Source organism: Octopus sinensis, linkage group LG14 (genome assembly GCF_006345805.1).
Source record: "Octopus sinensis linkage group LG14, ASM634580v1, whole genome shotgun sequence".
NCBI lineage: Eukaryota > Metazoa > Mollusca > Cephalopoda > Octopoda > Octopodidae > Octopus > Octopus sinensis.
The window spans coordinates 66,171,251-66,189,324 of NC_043010.1; the positions used below are offsets into that span (position 1 = coordinate 66,171,251).

The 18,074-nt window shown below is 39.7% G+C and overlaps 1 protein-coding gene across 5 annotated transcripts in view; it reads right to left on the minus strand.

Annotated features, from left to right (window-relative positions):
- LOC115219551 (huntingtin) overlaps window positions 1-18,074 on the minus strand; it is a 125,283-nt gene that overhangs the window by 42,008 nt on the left and 65,201 nt on the right. For all 5 annotated transcript variants that reach the window (XM_036509150.1, XM_036509149.1, XM_029789760.2 and 2 more), the window contains 11 exons: window positions 17,551-17,606; window positions 15,602-15,750; window positions 13,424-13,560; window positions 12,531-12,647; window positions 10,269-10,391; window positions 8,330-8,589; window positions 6,828-6,976; window positions 5,308-5,536; window positions 3,593-3,695; window positions 2,057-2,160; window positions 922-997 (listed from right to left, as the gene is read on the minus strand). In XM_036509150.1, coding sequence (XP_036365043.1) covers window positions 922-997; window positions 2,057-2,160; window positions 3,593-3,695; window positions 5,308-5,536; window positions 6,828-6,976; window positions 8,330-8,589; window positions 10,269-10,391; window positions 12,531-12,647; window positions 13,424-13,560; window positions 15,602-15,750; window positions 17,551-17,606 — 1,503 coding nt within the window. The remainder of the gene's footprint in view (window positions 1-921; window positions 998-2,056; window positions 2,161-3,592; window positions 3,696-5,307; window positions 5,537-6,827; window positions 6,977-8,329; window positions 8,590-10,268; window positions 10,392-12,530; window positions 12,648-13,423; window positions 13,561-15,601; window positions 15,751-17,550; window positions 17,607-18,074) is intronic.

Sequence of the window (18,074 nt, forward strand, 5' to 3'; positions counted from 1 at the left end):
ATAAATTAATATCATCATCATCATCATTATCATTATCATCATCTATCTGGGCTACGATTGTGGCCCATCACGCTTTATGTGTTCATCATCATCATCATTGGTCGACCGTGGTCGAGACAATGGAATTTACTATGTTGCGCCAGACTTCACGGTCCATCATAGCATTACGGAGGTCCTGTTGCTGGATGCCTGTATCCCTGGAGATTACATCAGGGTAGGAGAGTGTGCGCCCTCTGGTGTTGCGAGTAGATGGCTTCCAGAGGAGAAGAGTAGAAATTACTTCTTTTTCAGCTCTACAACAATGTCCAGCAAACTGGACTCTCCTACCTTTCACAAGAGATGACACAGGTGGTAATTTCCCATGAGAAAGTGAAAGTGACAAATTAACAGAAGGATTAAAACAGAGCACAGAATGCCTTGTGGTATTTGTTGCAGCCCTCCTGTACCTCTCACTATCAGAGCTGGCATCAAGAAGGAGACAGGAAAGGAGCACTGACATTGTAATCCTAACAAAACTTTCACCATCACACACATAGACACATATACAGGGTGTCCCAGAAGTCGCGCACCATTCTGGTTTTTCATTAAAAATAATTAAAGCATTCTATTTTATTATATTTTTTCCAGCATGTTTTATTGTAGAGGGTGCTCAATTTGAGCATTTGTTATTATTAATTTCAATAACGCATTTTTGAAATCAGTAAGAGTGTATTCTTTTAAAAAACCACACTGGTGGGTGACTTCTGGGACACCCTGTATAAACACATGTATAAGTATATATATACATCTATACCCATACACATGCACACACAAAATTCTTGTACACATAGGCGCACACTCATATATGCACATACACACACACATACACACATTCTTCTTCTCGGCAAATAGAGTATTATTATTATTATAAAGCTATCTTACCTTAGTCAAGTTCTCGAACCTGGAATGTATAGCTTGGATGAAGAGGCCACTGGCGGCAGAGTTTCGGTGAATTGCACTGCACACAATATAAAATACAGGAGAATGGTAAATGGAAGAAATCAATTGCCACACCTTAATTTTACTGATTCTGCCATTCATTTATCAATGATAACAGACATTAAATGACAATATATCCTTAATTCTCTTAAACCATGTCCCCATTTCTATTAATCTTATCTTTAATTCTATTCATTATGCCTCTAATTCTATTAATTATCCCCTTAATACTATTAATTATCCAAAGTGGCAAAAATGTTGGCACACCAGACAAAACGCTTAGCAGTATTTTGTCTGTCTTTATGTTCTGAGTTCAAATTCCACCAAGGTTGACTTTGCCTTTCATCCTTTCAGGGTCGAAAAATTAAGTACCAGTTGTGTACTGGGGTCGATTTAATCGACTGGCCCTCTCCTCCAAAATAATTTTGGGCCTGGTGCCCAGAGTAGAAAAGAATATTTTTAGAAAAGGCGGCGAGCTGGCAGACGCGTTAGCATTAGCACGCTAGGTGAAATGCCTAATGGTATTTCGTCTGCCGTTACATTCTGAGTTCAAATTCCGCCGAGGTCGACTTTGCCTTTCATCCTTTCGGGGTTGATAAATTAAGTACCAGTTACGCACTGGGGTCGATGTAATCGACTTAATCCCATTGTCTGTCCTTGTTTGTCTCCTCTATGTTTAGCCCCATGTGGGCAATAAAGAAATAGGTATTTTGTCTGTCTTTACATTCTAAGTTCAAATTCCGCCAAGGTCGACTTTGCCTTTCATCCTTTCAGGGTCGATAAAGTAAGTACCAGTTGCATACTGGGGTCGATCTAATCGACTGGCTCCTCCCCAAAATTTCGGGCCTTGTGCCTAAAGTAGAAAAGAATACTATTAATTATGTCCTTAATTCTATTAATTATGTCCTTAAATTAACCATGTCCTAAATTCTATTAATTCTGTTCTTAAATCTTTTAATTCTGCCCTCAGTCATGCTAAATAATATTGTTACTGACGACATGTAAGCTTTTACAGTGATAAAGATTTATAAAGGAATAAGAATAAATATAATTTTCGGTAAAGAATATTAATTCTGACCTGACTAAGTCTTGTACAGGAGATTCATGTGATAGTTCCACCAGATCGTTAACATGATTGATAATTAATTGAGTCATGTGTTCAGCATCTGTCAAGTTCTCACACTAGAAGAGATTCAATCGTTAATCATTAAGTAATTAGTTCAATCAAATCATGGAAAAGAGAGAGAAGATCAACAGAAATAGAAAATGTTGCAGCATAAAATAAAAGCGAGCGGCTTGAACGAAGCTCAAGGAGAAGGAGGAGTAAGGAGACATGATTAAGAAGTTCAGTTCACAATCACATGGTTCTATGTTCAATCCCACCCCATGGTACCTTGTCTGAGTGTCTTTTACCATAGTCTTGGGAGTGACATAGGCCAAATAGAAATTGTACAGAATCCAAAGGTAGCTTGTGTCTGTTTTAGGGTAATAGAGATAATTTTTTACCAGGTTCACACCAGCCCTTCACTCTTGAGTACCTTCAGTATAGCTCACTTTGCGGTAAGTATTTGAGTTAGGTTTCCAGTCTAAGAATAAGTCAATGCTTAGGTGTACTGTTTCTGACTTTTGCAACCTCCTCTTCATCATCATCATCATCATTTAATGTCCACTTTTCCATGTGATGAGATGAGACAAGAAGAGTGGAGAAGCCAGAATGGGACCAGAACAGGGGCAGAAAACAGAGCTGCTTGGAGATAACTGTGTTGTAGTTTTATGTGCCTCGTGGCATGGAGAGAACTAACAAACTAGCTAGCTTTCCATGCTTGCATGAGTCAGACACAATTCGTTGAGGCAGACTCTACAGTTGGGTACCCTTCCTGTCACCAACCCTCGCCTGGTTTCAAGCAAGGTAATATTTCCACCATAGCCAGACATGTTTCGTATGGAAGACTGGAAATGAAATAACCTTGTGTAGGATGATGATGTTCATTTACAACTAACCACAGGATGTGTAGACAGAGGTACCCACAAATATATATATACACACACACTATATATTCATACATACATATATATATAATAGATTAATAAATAAAATAAAACATGTGCATATATACATACATATATGTACGTACCTACCTCTACATGTATATATACATGCATATATGGGTACAGGACACCAAAAAAACGTCGAACACAATGAGAAACAAAAACATAAACACAAAACCAAGGAATTGGACATTTTTCTTAAACAACGAAAAAATAGAGTACAGGACATACAATACAAGGAAAATTCCCCTTCTTCAGTCGCCTTTGTTTTATCTACTCCGTGTTTCGAAGGTCAAGGCGAGACACGACTTTAATGAAACATTCCTTTCCGCAAAAAGCAAATTAAATAAAATTTGAGATTTTTTTGCAGAGGGGTAAAAATGGTAACAAAAACAGGACAGTAACGACAGTACAAAATATAAACAGTAAAAGACAGGACAAGGAGAATAACAGTAACACAGACAAACACACACACACACACACATGAGATGGGTACTACAGTAATACACACACATACATATGCACACATACAAAGAAAACTGAGCAAATCAAGAGTGAGACGCACCACATAATCACAGAAGAGAACCAGCGCTCCACGTCGGACAATCTCAACATTGCAACTGTGAACTGGTGTTCTTGGAATGTCAGGCATTACTGACAGATGGTGGCTGAAAACAGAGAGCAAGAGAGAGAGATACAACCATCAATTAGGGGTAAATAAAGTCAAGGGTGGGTGCAGTGAGGTGTGGAAGGGGCTACAACTAATTATGCATGTTTTTTGACCTTTCTTTATTTATGGCTTATGAGGGTGTGCAGCCTATAAATATATATATATCATATATACTAGCAGTATCGCCCGGCGTTGCTCGGGTTTGTAAGGGAAATAACTATATAAGCATTTTTAGAGAGTTATAGCCAAAAGAATAGCCAAAAAATGCATTAAAAATGGGAAAAAAAATTATGGTAAATTTTTTTTTAAATCGTTGACTCATTGTAGACATTTTTAGAGAGTTACTTCCCTTATATAATAGCGAAAAAATGCATTAAAATGGGAAAAAATGATGGTAAATTTTTTTTTAAATCATAGACTCATCATAGACGCGCGCTAATACCCAGAAAGGCTCAATATGAATCACGACTATAAGATACTGCACCGCAAAATGTGGGAGTAGTTAGGAATCTAAATCGTAGGAGACAGACACACAACTTGACTTTTATATATAAAGATATCATATATATCTGTGTGTATAATGATATAAATGCAAAGAAGTATGAAAATAAGACACACACACATATATATATACATATATATATATATATATGACAAATGAAAGACAGGAGATGGAATATACAAGAATTTATTATTAATCACGACAATTGCTTCAAAATTTTTATACAATCCATTGTTTGAGTAAAATAATTTACAACTTAACCCTTTCGTTACTGTATATACTTTGAGATGCTCTGTGTTTCTTTCAATTATTTTAAAATATGACAAAGAATTTAGTAAAATAACTTAGTTATCATTCAGCTGGTGTTAGGAACATAAATTGTGACTAAGGTTTGGTGGAAGATTTTAATTCAAGACTTATGAAAACAAGACATTCGTACTACAGAGCCAGAGCCAGGTTAGTAACAAAAGGGTTAAAATCTATATTAAATAATAATAATAATTGTGTACAGTGCTCAGGTGCACTACAACTCATCTAAAGTGTATATATAATCAGGTGTAGTTTCGGCGGATTTCGGAAAGCATGAGGGCCTTAAAGGATGCAGTGTCATGGCAGTCAAGAACTGACGCAGGCAGTTTATTCCATGCTTCAGCAACTCTGAGCGTGAGTTAGTTTAGTTGTGATACCTCATTCACCATTAGGTGGGTGCTAGGCATAACTACTTAAAAAGGGGGTATTATGAAAAAAAAAAAAAAGGTTAAGAACCACTGGTTTAAATCAACATTCTGTATCATTCCTCTCTTACCTGGGTCTTGGACCCACCCACCACAACAAAATTGAGATCCTAAAACCAAGGTGCTACATAAAAAGCATTGGTGTAGGTGTTGGTGCCACGTAAAAAAACACCCAGTACACTCTGTGGAGTGGTCGGTATTAAGAAGGGCACCCAGCTGTAAAAACCAAGCCAAAACAGATTATAGAACCTAGAGTGACTCCTGGCCTTGCTGGCTCCTATCAAGCTGTCCAACCCATGCCAGTAAGGAAAACAAATGTCAAACGATGATGATGATGATGATGATGATGATGGTTATCTCCATGATTGTCTTACCTGGGACTTGGAATAATGAATTTGTTTGGTGTCTGCATGATTGCGCTCCACCAGTGAGGATCGTAAGAGTTGAGCAAGATTAGAATGTTGCACCACTGCAGTGTGATCGTCGGGAAGCTGACCCCGAGGCACAAGAAACTTTGGTTTATCTCCTCGATACTGTACATGAAGGGCTCGACCTCTTCTTGGACAATTCCCATGGCAGCTGTTGCTACCCGTCTGAATAGACCTGGAAACAATGAAATAAGCCGTTTAAACCATTCAGCATTCAGATTACCATGTCAAATGTTCTGCTTATTTATTGACATTGTTTTGAATTAGTCATGCATTATCTTGTGGCTTTGAGATTTCAGTGATATGATTGTTTACTTTTATAATAATAATAATAATAATAATAATAATAATAAAACATTGTGTACAGTGCTCAGGTGCACTACAACTCATCTAAAGTGTATATATAATCAGGTGTAGTTTCGGCAGATTTCGGAAAGCATGAGGGCCTTAAAGGATGCAGTGTCATGGCAGTCAACAACTGTTGTTGGTGAGGTGGTTGATAACTTTGTGGGTGTTTACCAAGTCCGTCGCCAGACGCCGGAGTGAATCCATGCCCAGGGAAACAAGAATGACATTGCAGGGTAAGTGTGAGAGACCAGATTAGGCTGGTTTGAACATAAAACAGGTAGTATATTTGGACCAGATATGGCCAGTTTAAATGCAGTATATTACTGGTTGGAAGGTGCATGCTTTGGTGGTTAGGGTGTTAGGATCATAACGCTGTGGGTTCAATTCCTGCACAGAGCAATGGGTTGTGCCCTTGAGCAAAGCACTTCAGTTCAAGCTGCTCCAGTTTACTCAACTGAAAATGAAAACCAGCCATGTGCTGGTACAACCCAACTCCATCCCTTCAGTTGTCACATCCTGGATGTGCTACTGGGTCAAAAGATGGGGGAGTTGAGAGTGTGCCTCTGTTTTGTGACTACACAGTCATCTAAAACAATTAGCAAACCATCGTAAATGACACCAGCCTTTCATGGGTGGTAGCTAAATCCTTATAAATTCTTTGCGTGCTCCAATCAACAGTGAACACTAAATATTCAGCAAATAGCATCTATGAAAGAGAATTTAGATTTAACCCTCATCCAACAGATGAAAAAATAAATTCACACACACACCATCACATGCATACACACACACACACACAGACTAATCTGAACTTTTGACATGGTCATTGATGTGGTCACTTTCCATATCACCTCATGCATACACACACTACAGTCCCATACAAACACACTTTACACTAACACATTAGCTTTTACACACACAAGCATTTACGGCTCTATCAAACCCATACACATTAACCCATGCTACCACACGCATTTGTTACAACACACAAACACAGTAACCAAAATTACCACACATGTATTACACACACACACACACATACACATCACACACACACACTAGTTATTTGTCTGTCTCACTGCAGTTATGTTTAGAACGAAGAGGCACAAAGCACCTACCTGACTGAAACATATGAGTCACAAACAACAGCAAATGGGACAACTGTTGGCAAAGGAAGTCTATATTCTGGCCGCCTTCAAGGAATGTAAGATTGCTAACTTTCTGGCTGATAGTATCAGCAACAAGACCAGCAACTTGAAACAGGAACCTGGAAAATAAGTCAAATATAAAAATTACATAAACGAAATGATGACTTCTTACTAAGACATAAAGGGCTGGTGTCTGTGTGTGTGGGAGGTAGAGATTAATGGATAGAGCTAACTTCAGTATATCAACATGTTAACCGCCACCTGTGTCACTGGTAGTTCATTGCTTAACTTCACACAACAGCCACTAATGTGGTTAACATGGTGGTTAACATGTTAATGTCAATTTAGTGAAGCCTTTGGGGAAAGCACTACATGGTTGTTGACCTACTAAACATAGTAGCCAAACATCCACCAAGTTATGTTATTAACCCTTTTGTTACTGTATTTATTTTGGGATGCTCTTTGTTTCTTCCAACTAATTTTAAATATAACAACATCATCATCATCATCATCGTTTAACGTCCGTTCTCCATGCGAGCATGGGTTGGACGGTTCGACCGGGGTTCTGGGAGCCAGAAGGCTGCACCAGGCTCCAGTCTAATCTGGCAATGTTTCTACAGCTGGATGCCCTTCCTAACGCCAACCACTCCGTGAGTGTAGTGGGTGCTTTTTACGTGCCACCTGCACAGGTGCCAGGCGAGGCTGGCAACGGCCACAGTCAGATTGGTGTATTTTATGTGCCACTGGCACGGAAGCCAGTCGAGGCGGTGCTGGCATCGGCCACGAGTCGGATAGTGCTTTTTACGTACCACCAGACCAGGGATCCTGGCTGGTTCAATTCGATTGAATTTAGTAAAATGCCAGTGCTGCTGGACTGGCTCCTGTGCAGGTGGCACGTAAAAAACACCATTCGAGCATGACCGTTGCCAGTACCGCCTGACTGGCCCTCGTGCTGGTGGCACATAAAAGCACCTACTACACTCTCGGAGTGGTTGGCATTGAAAAGGGCATCCAGCTGTAGAAACTCTGCCAGATCAAGATTGGAGCCTGGTGCAGCCATCTGGTTCGCCAGTCCTCAGTCAAATTGTCCAACCTATGCTAGCATGGAAAGCAGACGTTAAATGATGATGATGATGATGAACTTGGTTATGATTAAGCTAGTGTTAGGAACATAAATTGTGACTAAGGTTTGTTGGAAGATTTTAATTCAAAACTTATGTAAACAAGACATTTGTATTACAAAGCCAGAGCTGGTTTCAGTCAGGTTGGTATTGAAATGGTTAAAGAGAAGGAAGGATACACTGCATTATGTAGTCCTAGGTAACCTGAGGTGCTGTGCAGTGGGATTGAACTTGAAACTGCATAGTTTCAAAGTGAACTTCTTGATCACACAGCCATGTCTGTACTTGACGTAGTTTTTCAGTGAAGGGCAGCTTGTTGAGCAACACTGAAAATAAAAACATAACTCTTACCTGGCAACTGTGTTTTCAGGTGGAAGTGCCTGAGGCAGTTCTTTAGCCAAAACTTCAGCCCCTTCTCTTTCTTGATCTTCCTCCATCTCTTCTTCGACCTGAGGGACCACCACATAGTCTGGGTTTCGCTTCAAGATACAAACGGACAGGCACAGCTCCTCGAGCCGTGATAGCACCACTTCCTCCTTTGACTGGGATATAATCACACGCAGCAACGACAGAACTAAACACTGCCAACGCTGCAGACCGGTGACACTCGACTGCAAAGGTAACACTTAATTATGTGAATATGTGTACAGGGACACAAAAAATGAAAAGAATAAATAGCAGCTGGTAATCAATGTATAAAGTAAGATACAAAGTAGGCGCAGGAGTGGCTGTGTGGTAAGTAGCTTGCTAACCAACCACATGGCTCCGGGTTCAGTCCCACTGCGTGGCATCTTGGGCAAGTGTCTTCTGCTATAGCCCCGGGCCGACCAATGCCTTGTGAGTGGATTTGGTAGACGGAAACTGAAAGAAGCCTGTCGTATATGTATATATATATATATATATATGTATGTGTGTGTGTTTGTCCCCCTAGCATTGCTTGACAACCGATGCTGGTGTGTTTACGTCCCCGTCACTTAGCGGTTCGGCAAAAGAGACCGATAGGATAAGTACTGGGCTTACAAAGAATAAGTCCCGGGGTCGATTTGCTCGACTAAAGGCGGTGCTTCAGCATGGCCGCAGTCAAATGACTGAAACAAGTAAAAGAGTAAAAGAGAGTAAAGAGTAGTCTGACTAAAATAGTTTGATTCAAATTCAAACTGCATGACACCTTGGGCAAGTGTCTTCTACTATAGGCTCAGGCTGACCAAAGCCTTGTGAGTGGATCTGGTAGATGGAAACTGAAAGCCCATCTTTGTGTCTGTGTTTGCCCCCCCCCCTCCACCATTGCTTGACAACTAATGTTGGTGTGTTTGCATCCCCATAACTTAGCGGTTCAGCAAAAGTGACCAATAGAATAAGTAACAGGCTTACAAAGAATAAGTCCTGGGTTCAATTTCTTCAACTAAAGGCAATGCTCCAGCATGGCCACAGTCAAATGAATAAAACAAGCAGAATAAATATATATATATATATATAAACTTAACTTATATATATATACATATATATATATATAGAGAGAGAGAGAGAAGGCACAATGGCCCAGTGGTTAGGGTAGCGGACTCGCGGTCAGAGGATCACGGTTTCGATTCCCAGACCGAGCATTGTGTGTGTTTATTGAGCGAAAACACCTAAAGCACCACGAGGCTCCAGCAGGAAGGGGGTGGACACCTGTTGTACACTTTTGCTCCAACTTTCTTTCAGTCTTTCTTCCTGTTTCTTGAGTAACACTGCGATGGACTGACGTCCGGTCCAGCTGGGGGGAACACACATGCCACAGAAACCAGGAAACCGGGCCCATGAGCCTGGCTAGGCTTGAAAAGGGCACATAAATAAATAAATAAATATATATATATATATATTTACAAAAGAAGAAAATGGAGGAATAGATTTCTTTCAATCATCAACTTCCAGATAATACCAATTCATATAATTTATTAACTAATTATTTATATTAAATAGGAACATCCAAATCCAACAGAATAATACAGAATAAAACAATATACATCAATAAGTAAGATAATACCATAAGGATAATATATATAAAATGGATCTTACAGCTGTTTCAGCCCGTAGATAAGAGTATCTCATTATGCCCATATTAGTCAGATGTATTGAGGTAATATATATTAGAGAGAGATTATAGAAAAATAAAGGAACTACTAGGATCTATATGATAGATTGAAAAAAAAAAACAGAAAAAGACACTTGAAAGCAGAACCCTGCAATGTCTGCAGTTCAATGAGTGAAACCAGTGAAAAATAATAAAAGAATCTATAGAATGTATACTCACTACATCTGCTGGTTTAGCCACTAAGGTTTTCAGCAGAATATCGACAGGCCGAAAAACACTTGGTGCCACTGATTCAAAGAGATGGTGAAGAACATCCAATGCCTCCAAACTGTCTAGATTCACCTGAAATAGTTCAAATGTGAGTGGCAAAGGGAGAAAGTGAAAATATTGCTTATTTTTGTTGTTATAGCTATGCTCTGAGTTCTGAAATTTTGGGGGAGGAGGCTAGTTTATAACATCAACCCCAGTAAAACATTACTGGTACTTAATTTATCGACCCCCGAAAGGATGAAAGGCAAAGTTGACTGCGGTGAAATTTGAACTCAGAACATAGCGATAGGCGAAATACTGCTAAGCATTTCATCCAGCGTGCTAACAATTCTGCCAGCTCGCTGCCTTATGGTTTCAAATTTTGCCACAAGGGCAGCAATGTGGAGAGAAGGGAGATGAGTCGATTACATTGACCCCAGTGTACAACTGGTACTTATTTTATTGATGCTGAAAGAATGAAAGGCAAAGTCGACCTCGGTGGAATTTGAACTCAGAACATAGTAACAGGCAAAATACTGCTAAGCATTTCGTCCAGCATGCTAACGACTCTGCTAGCTCACCACCTTACTTGATAATAACGATTTCAAATTTTTGCCACAGCGGCAGCACGGGGGAAGGGATTAAGTCGATTACATCGACCCCCAGTGTTTCACTAGTACTTAATTTATTGACCCCCAAAAGGATGAAAAGCAAAGTCAACCTCGGCAGAATTTGAACTCAGAACGTAGTGATGAGGTAAGCATTCCATCCAGCATGCTAACGATTCTGTCAGCTCACCACCTTACATGATAATAATAATAATAATAATAATAATAATAATAATAATAAATTGTTCTGTCTTGGTATAAAAGATGGGCTACAGCAAATATTCTGCTCAATACCACAGATTTGCTTGTCAGTTGTTTGACCTTAACCAGTTGAGCATGTCCCTTAGTGGCTGACGATATGTGCATCTCTGATCACGAGCAGAAGTAGTGGGGGAGCATCATAGCCATGTGTTGAGAGGGATTCTTTGGGGTTTGAATAGTTCACCTCTGGAAACATGGGTGGTTCTTTCAACATCCTTAAACAACCCTTATTCAGGGACCGTTTGAGCAGGATGGGCTACTCAAAATGAAGAAAATTCTAACTGGGCCCCACCTGCAAGGTCATGCACTGTTTATATTGATATGAGATCACCATGTCGCGCACATATGGTTGTGATGCATGTGCCTGGTGTACCCTAATCAAACGGGTAGTCATGATGGGTATATTGGGCTTCATATATTTTATCCCAGTGTCACTTTGATGGCATGAACTGCTCTCTCACTCAATAATAATAATAATAGGGGGAGGAGTGGAGGGGGAGGAGGAGGATTTCTACTATAAGCACAAGACCTGAACTTTTGTACAGACAGTGCTAGTCAATTACATTGATCCCAATGCTCTACTGGCACTTATTTTATAAACCCCAGAAGGATGAAGGGCAAAACTGACCTCAGTTGAATTTGAACTCAGAACAGAGATGGACAATAATATCATCATCATCATCATTTAATATCTGTTCTATGCTGGCATGGGTTGGACAATTTGAAATAATTTGCCCGGAACTGGTGAGGCCGGGAGTTGCACCAGGTGTCTGTTCTGGCATGGTTTCTATGGCTGGATGCCCTTCCTAATGCCAACCACTCCATAGACTGTACCGGGTGCTTTTTATGTGGCACCAACACCAGTGCTTTTAACGTAGCACCAATAATAATAATAATTCTTTCCACTATAGGCACAAGGCCTGAAATTTTAGGGGAGCGGGGTAGTCAATTACAGTGTTTCACTGGTACCAAGAAGATGAAAGGCGAAGTTGACTTTGATGGAATTTGAACTCAGAACATAAAATATCACAAAGCATTTTTCCCAGTACGGCAACAATTCTGCCAGTTCACCACCTTAGCAATAATAATAATGATGATGATGATGTGATGATGATGGTGGTGGTGACGACACCGCCGACGACAACAATAGGATGCTGAATGTGTCTCAGCGAGTGATTGTAACAAACATTCAGATTAAAAATAAATAATAAAAATAATAATAATATATTCCTGATGTGCCTAAAAAGACACAACTAGGTTAACAAAAGAGAAAGAAGTTTCAAGAAAACAATAAAAGTATAAGAATGTTAATTTTGGCAGCAATGGTAAACTAGGAATCATGGAAGTGAATTTGTGCACTCACTTGTTGCTTAGCCAAAGCAGGCAGAACCATATCAGTGACTTGTCTTGACAAGCGTTTCCATCTATCTTCATTTTCTTTCCTGCACTGTTGCAAAATGATGACAAACATCTCCAGCGCCTGTAGAAAATACGCAAAATAATGAAATGGAAATAAATATATATATATATACATAAAATTGAATAAGGGTAGAAATTGATATTAATCAATTAAAACCAGTGGCCTAGCATAATTAAAAAAATCCGAAGATTAAAATATTTTTACATACAAAATTTAAAGGACTGACCACTAAAAGTGGATGGTCAACATGCTAGATATAGATAGCGATTTTGACATCTATATCTAGCATGTGACCGTCCACTTTAGTGGTCAGTCCTTTAAATTTTATATATATATATATATATATATATATATATATATATATATTATATATAATAAATATTAGGGAATAAATCCAAATTTACAGGGAAAAAATCAGATTTAGGATTAAATCCAATTTTATAGTAAAATATTATATAATATTAATTAGAGACAAAACCACTATTTTGCAAAACAAACAAGGAAAGACTTAATCAATACATAAAATTTTAATAAAAAGTAAAAAAAACCGCCACTACAATTGTTTCATGTCTAATGACAATCTTCAGGTGGATTTCCGATTTTCAAATCAGTTTCAATTTATGAAGATTGTCATTAGAAATGAAACAATTGTAGTGGCGTTTTTTTACTTTTTATTAAAATTTTATGTATTGATTAAGTCTTTCCTTGTTTGTTTTGCAAAATAGTGGTTTTGTCTCTAATTAATATTATATATATATATATATATATATATGATGATGATGATGATGATGATGATGACATACTAGGGTTTCACCATTTCTCATGGGGTTACGTACTTGATAGAAATTTATCAGCCGCAGTAACATTGAAACAACAACTTCTCGCTGTGTTTCTAAGTCCTTGCCGCCATCACTTTTGTTGGTTCCTCGCAGAAGAAACAAATCATAGACTATAGGTTGTAGAGCTGGAATGGCTGTGGAAGAGAAACAAGGAAGTAAAATTGAAGTTGTTTTGACAACAACAATAAAACAATTAAAACAATTAAGATTAATAATTTTCAAGAGAAAACAGGATGATTCTTTTAATAATTAATTTGCAACTTAATTTTTTTGTACCAATAGAGCCTATGTATGTGTATATATATATATATATATATATATATATATATATATACATATACATATATATATATATATATATGGTGGTTGTCTACTCCTTATGCAGAGCTTGACCACTGCCTGCACCTACACCTTAGAACCATCATGTCATCTGACGTGGCTTTTTAAACCAAACAATATTATGTAAAAGACACCCACATAGAATGCACATCCAAGTTGGACGACCAAGAGCTGCAGGTAAGTTCGGATCTTTGTGGATCTTAAAATGTCTTTCGAGGCTTCTGTTAGATTTGCAGGCCTTCTGGCATACATTGCAATGAAAGGTGTGCACAGACATATAAGCAGAATAGTTGGTGGAAGTTCGTTTTCCATGAGTTTGCAAATGAGATTTGAGCCCAGAAAAAGAAAGGCATGATCTGTCACAAACAGTGCACACGAAAAGGTCATTGTGATTCACCTTCTTGATCATAACAAGCTATATACATATCAATGCTAGGCCCGCCTGACTGGCTCCTGTACTGGTGGCACATAAAAAGCTCTACTACACTCTCAGAGTGGTTGGCATTAGGAAGGGCATCCAGCTGTAGAAACACTGCCAGATCAGATTGGAGCTTAGTGCAGTCACTGGCTCTCCAGACCTCAGTCAAATCATCCAACCAATGCCAGCATGGAAAATGGACATTAAACGATGATGATGATACATATATAGCACCATCATCATTCAACATGTATTCCACACGGAAATGGGTTGGACAGTTCGACAGACTCTCAACCTCTCAACCCTTTGCATAAGGGCACATCCATCTCTATTACATACTCCACTCATTTGAGTGGAGTATGTAATAGAGATGCAAGTTACTTGGTGGCCCCACTAGAACACTCCGGCATTTGAAGGGCAAGGGACCTCAGTGCAGTCCTCTGACCCTTCCTAATGTCAGAGCGTAGTGGGTTGTACTTTTATAGTATTAGTGATGCCACCAAGTAACTTGCAAGACAAGCCCTTTCGACTGAGTGGAGGATGTAGCAGAGAGGGATGTGGATTTCTGCAAGGGGTTGAAAGGGAGACAAGAGACAAGAATAGGCATGTTGCTGCAGAGGTGATACATGACTAAGCCCAGCTGGAAGGAGAGTTCCAATGCTATGGCTGCTGAAAAACTATGCAACTGTGCTAATGGAGACACCAAGGTGACATCACAACTTTGATTGTACAAATTAGAAGACTTAACCTATTAAAAGACTGAAGCAGGTCAGACTGTACATAACAGGAACCAGTCAATGGGATTCTTGGTCCACACAGTATTACGGTATGGTATCACAGTTTTGAGTTTAGTCCCACTACAGGTACCTTGGGCAAGATCTTCTTCTGCTGTCACAGCAAAACAGTCAATGCTGTCACTGAATTTGGTAAACAAACTATTACGCCTGTTGTGTGTGTGTGTGTGTGTTTGTGTGTATATATATATATGTGTGTGGTGTGTGTGTGTGTGTGTGTGTGTGTGTGTGTATATATACGTGTGTGTGTGTGTATATATACGTGTGTGTGTGCATGCATGTGTGTGTTTATGTGTGTGTGTGCATGCATGTGTGTGTGTGTGCTTGCATGCATGCGTGTGTGTGTGTGTGTGTGTAAATGTGCATAAATTCTGATTTTTGCATGTCGCTGTTTAAGTGTAAGTGAAGCAGTGCTGGTGTTAATATTCTTTGTGATATTACAGACCAGTCACCCTGCAGAATACAAAAGTCGTTTACCTGCAAAAAAACCAGGTGAGGGTTGGCAACAGGAAGAGCATCTGGCCTTAAAATCCTGCCTCAAAGTCAAATTCCCAACCAAACCATGCTAGCATGAAAAGACAGATATTAAATGAACAAACAGGCAAGACACTCTGCCACACTCACCGTGTGTTGTAGGCTGTAAGCCACTTGCCATGATTCCATCACAGAGTTGTATTATTTTAGGAATACCAATGATTGGCTTGGTATGGAACTTTTCATATGAGAGCATCACCAGAAATTGGAAGATGTGGGGTACTAGACTTTCGGAATATCTGAAGGACAAAAAAATTGAAATAAAAAAAAAGCATTGTAATTATAAAGGAAGTGCGGACATAGCTGTGTGGTAAAGAAGTTTGCTTCCCAACCATATGGTTCTGGGTTCAGTCCCACTGCATGGCACTTTGAGCAAGTGTCTTCTATTATATGGCCTCAGACCAACAAAAGCCTTGTGAGTGGATTTGGTAGATGGAAACTGAAAGAAGCCTGTCATATATGTATGTATCTATGTATCTCTTTTACTCTTTTACTTGTTTCAGTCATTTGACTGTGGCCTTGCTGGAGCACCGCCATTTAGTTTAGCAAATCAACCCCAGGACTTATTCATTGTAAGCCTAGTACTTATTCTATCAGTCTCTTTTGCCAAACTGCTAAGTTACAGGGACGTAAACACACCAGCATCGGTTGTCAAACAATGGTGAGCTGGCAGAAACGTTAGCACGTCGGGCGAAATGCTTAGCAGGATTTCATCTGCCGCTACGTTCTGAGTTCAAATTCCGCCGAGGCCGACTTTGCCTTTCATCCTTTCGGGGTCGATTAAATAAGTACCAGTTACGCACTGGGGTCGATATAATCGACTTGATCCGTTTGTCTGTCCTTGTTTGTCCTCTCTGTGTTTGGCCCCTTGTAGGTAGTAAAGAAATAGGTTGTCAAACAATGTTGGAGGACAAACACAGACACACAAACACATACATATATATATATATATATATATATATACACACATACATATATACGACCGGCCTCTTTCAGTTTCCGTCTACCAAATCCACTCACAAGGCTTAGGTCAGCCCAAGGCTTTGGTCAGCCCAAGGCTATAGTAGAAGACACTTGCCCAAGGTGCCACACAGTGGGATTGAACCCGGGACCATGTTGTTGGTAAGCAAGCTACTTACCACACAGCCACTCCTACGCCTATATATATGTATATATATATATATGTGTGTGTGTGTGTTTGTCTGTCTGTCTGTCCCCGCTACCACTTGAAAACCAGTGTAGGTGTGTTTATGTCCCTTAGCAGCTTAGCAAAAGAGACCAATAGAATAAGAATCAGGCTCAGTAAAATAGGTACTGGTGTTGATTCGTTCAACTAAAATTCTTCAAAGTGGTGCCCCAGCATGGCCACATTCTAATGACTGAAATGAATAAAAGTAAAAATAAAAACAATATCAACAAATCAGAAGCAAACCCCAATTTTGCTGTCTGTAGTTGTCTTAGACCAGGTCAGCCCTGATCAGATGTGTTCCAACCATGACCATCCGGTCTTTTATTCAGTCATGGTGTATCTAAGGCAACTTCATCCAATAAGTTGTTCTGTCTTTCGAAACTAAAACCTTAAATTGAAATTCTTATTTATGACGATAACATTGGTTTCAAATTTTGGCACAAGGCCAGAAAGTTCAGGGGGTGGGGGTTTAAGTCAATTGCATCAACCCTAATATTCAACTGGTACTTATTTTGTTGACCCCCAACCCCTGAAAGGATGAAAGGCAAAATCAACCTCAGCAGAATTTGAACTCAGAACGTAAAGATGGCATTTACGCCAGTAATATCAAACCATCTCTAAGGCAGCGAGCTAGCAGAGATGTTAGTACGCCAGGCAAAATGCTTAGCGGTATTTCATCTGTCTTTACATTCTGAGTTCAAATTCCACCAAGGTCGACTTTGCCTTTCATCCTTTTGGGGATCAATAAATTAAGTACCAGCTGTGTACTGGGGTTGATCTAATTGACTGGCCCCCTCTCCAAAAATTTCGGGCCTTGTGCCTAAAGTAGAAAAGAATATCAAACTCTTACCTTATCTGCCCTTCTTCGATGTATTCAAATTGTTTTATGACAAAACCAATGAAAATCTGTAAGTAAAAAATTGCATCATTTTAACCATAATACAATCATCATCATCATCATCGTTTAACGTCCGTTTTCCGCGCTAGCACGAGTTGGACAGTTCGACCGGGGTCTGGGAAGCCAGGGGCTGCACCAGGCTCCAGTCTGATCTGGCAGAGTTTCTACAGCTGGATGCCCTTCCTAACGCCAACCACTCCGCGAGTGTAGTAGGTGCTTTTTACGTGCCACCTGCACTGGTGCCAGGGGGGTCCGGCATCGGCCACGATCGGTTGGAGCTTTTAACGTGCCACCGGCATGGAAGCCAGCCAAGGCGGTGCTGGCAACGGCCACGTTCGGATGGTGCTTTTTATGTGCCACCGGCACAGGAGCCAGTCGGGTCGGCGCTGGCATCGGCCACGTTCGAATACACATATATAAATATATACACACACACACACACATATACATACATACAGTAGAACCTTGTAGTATGA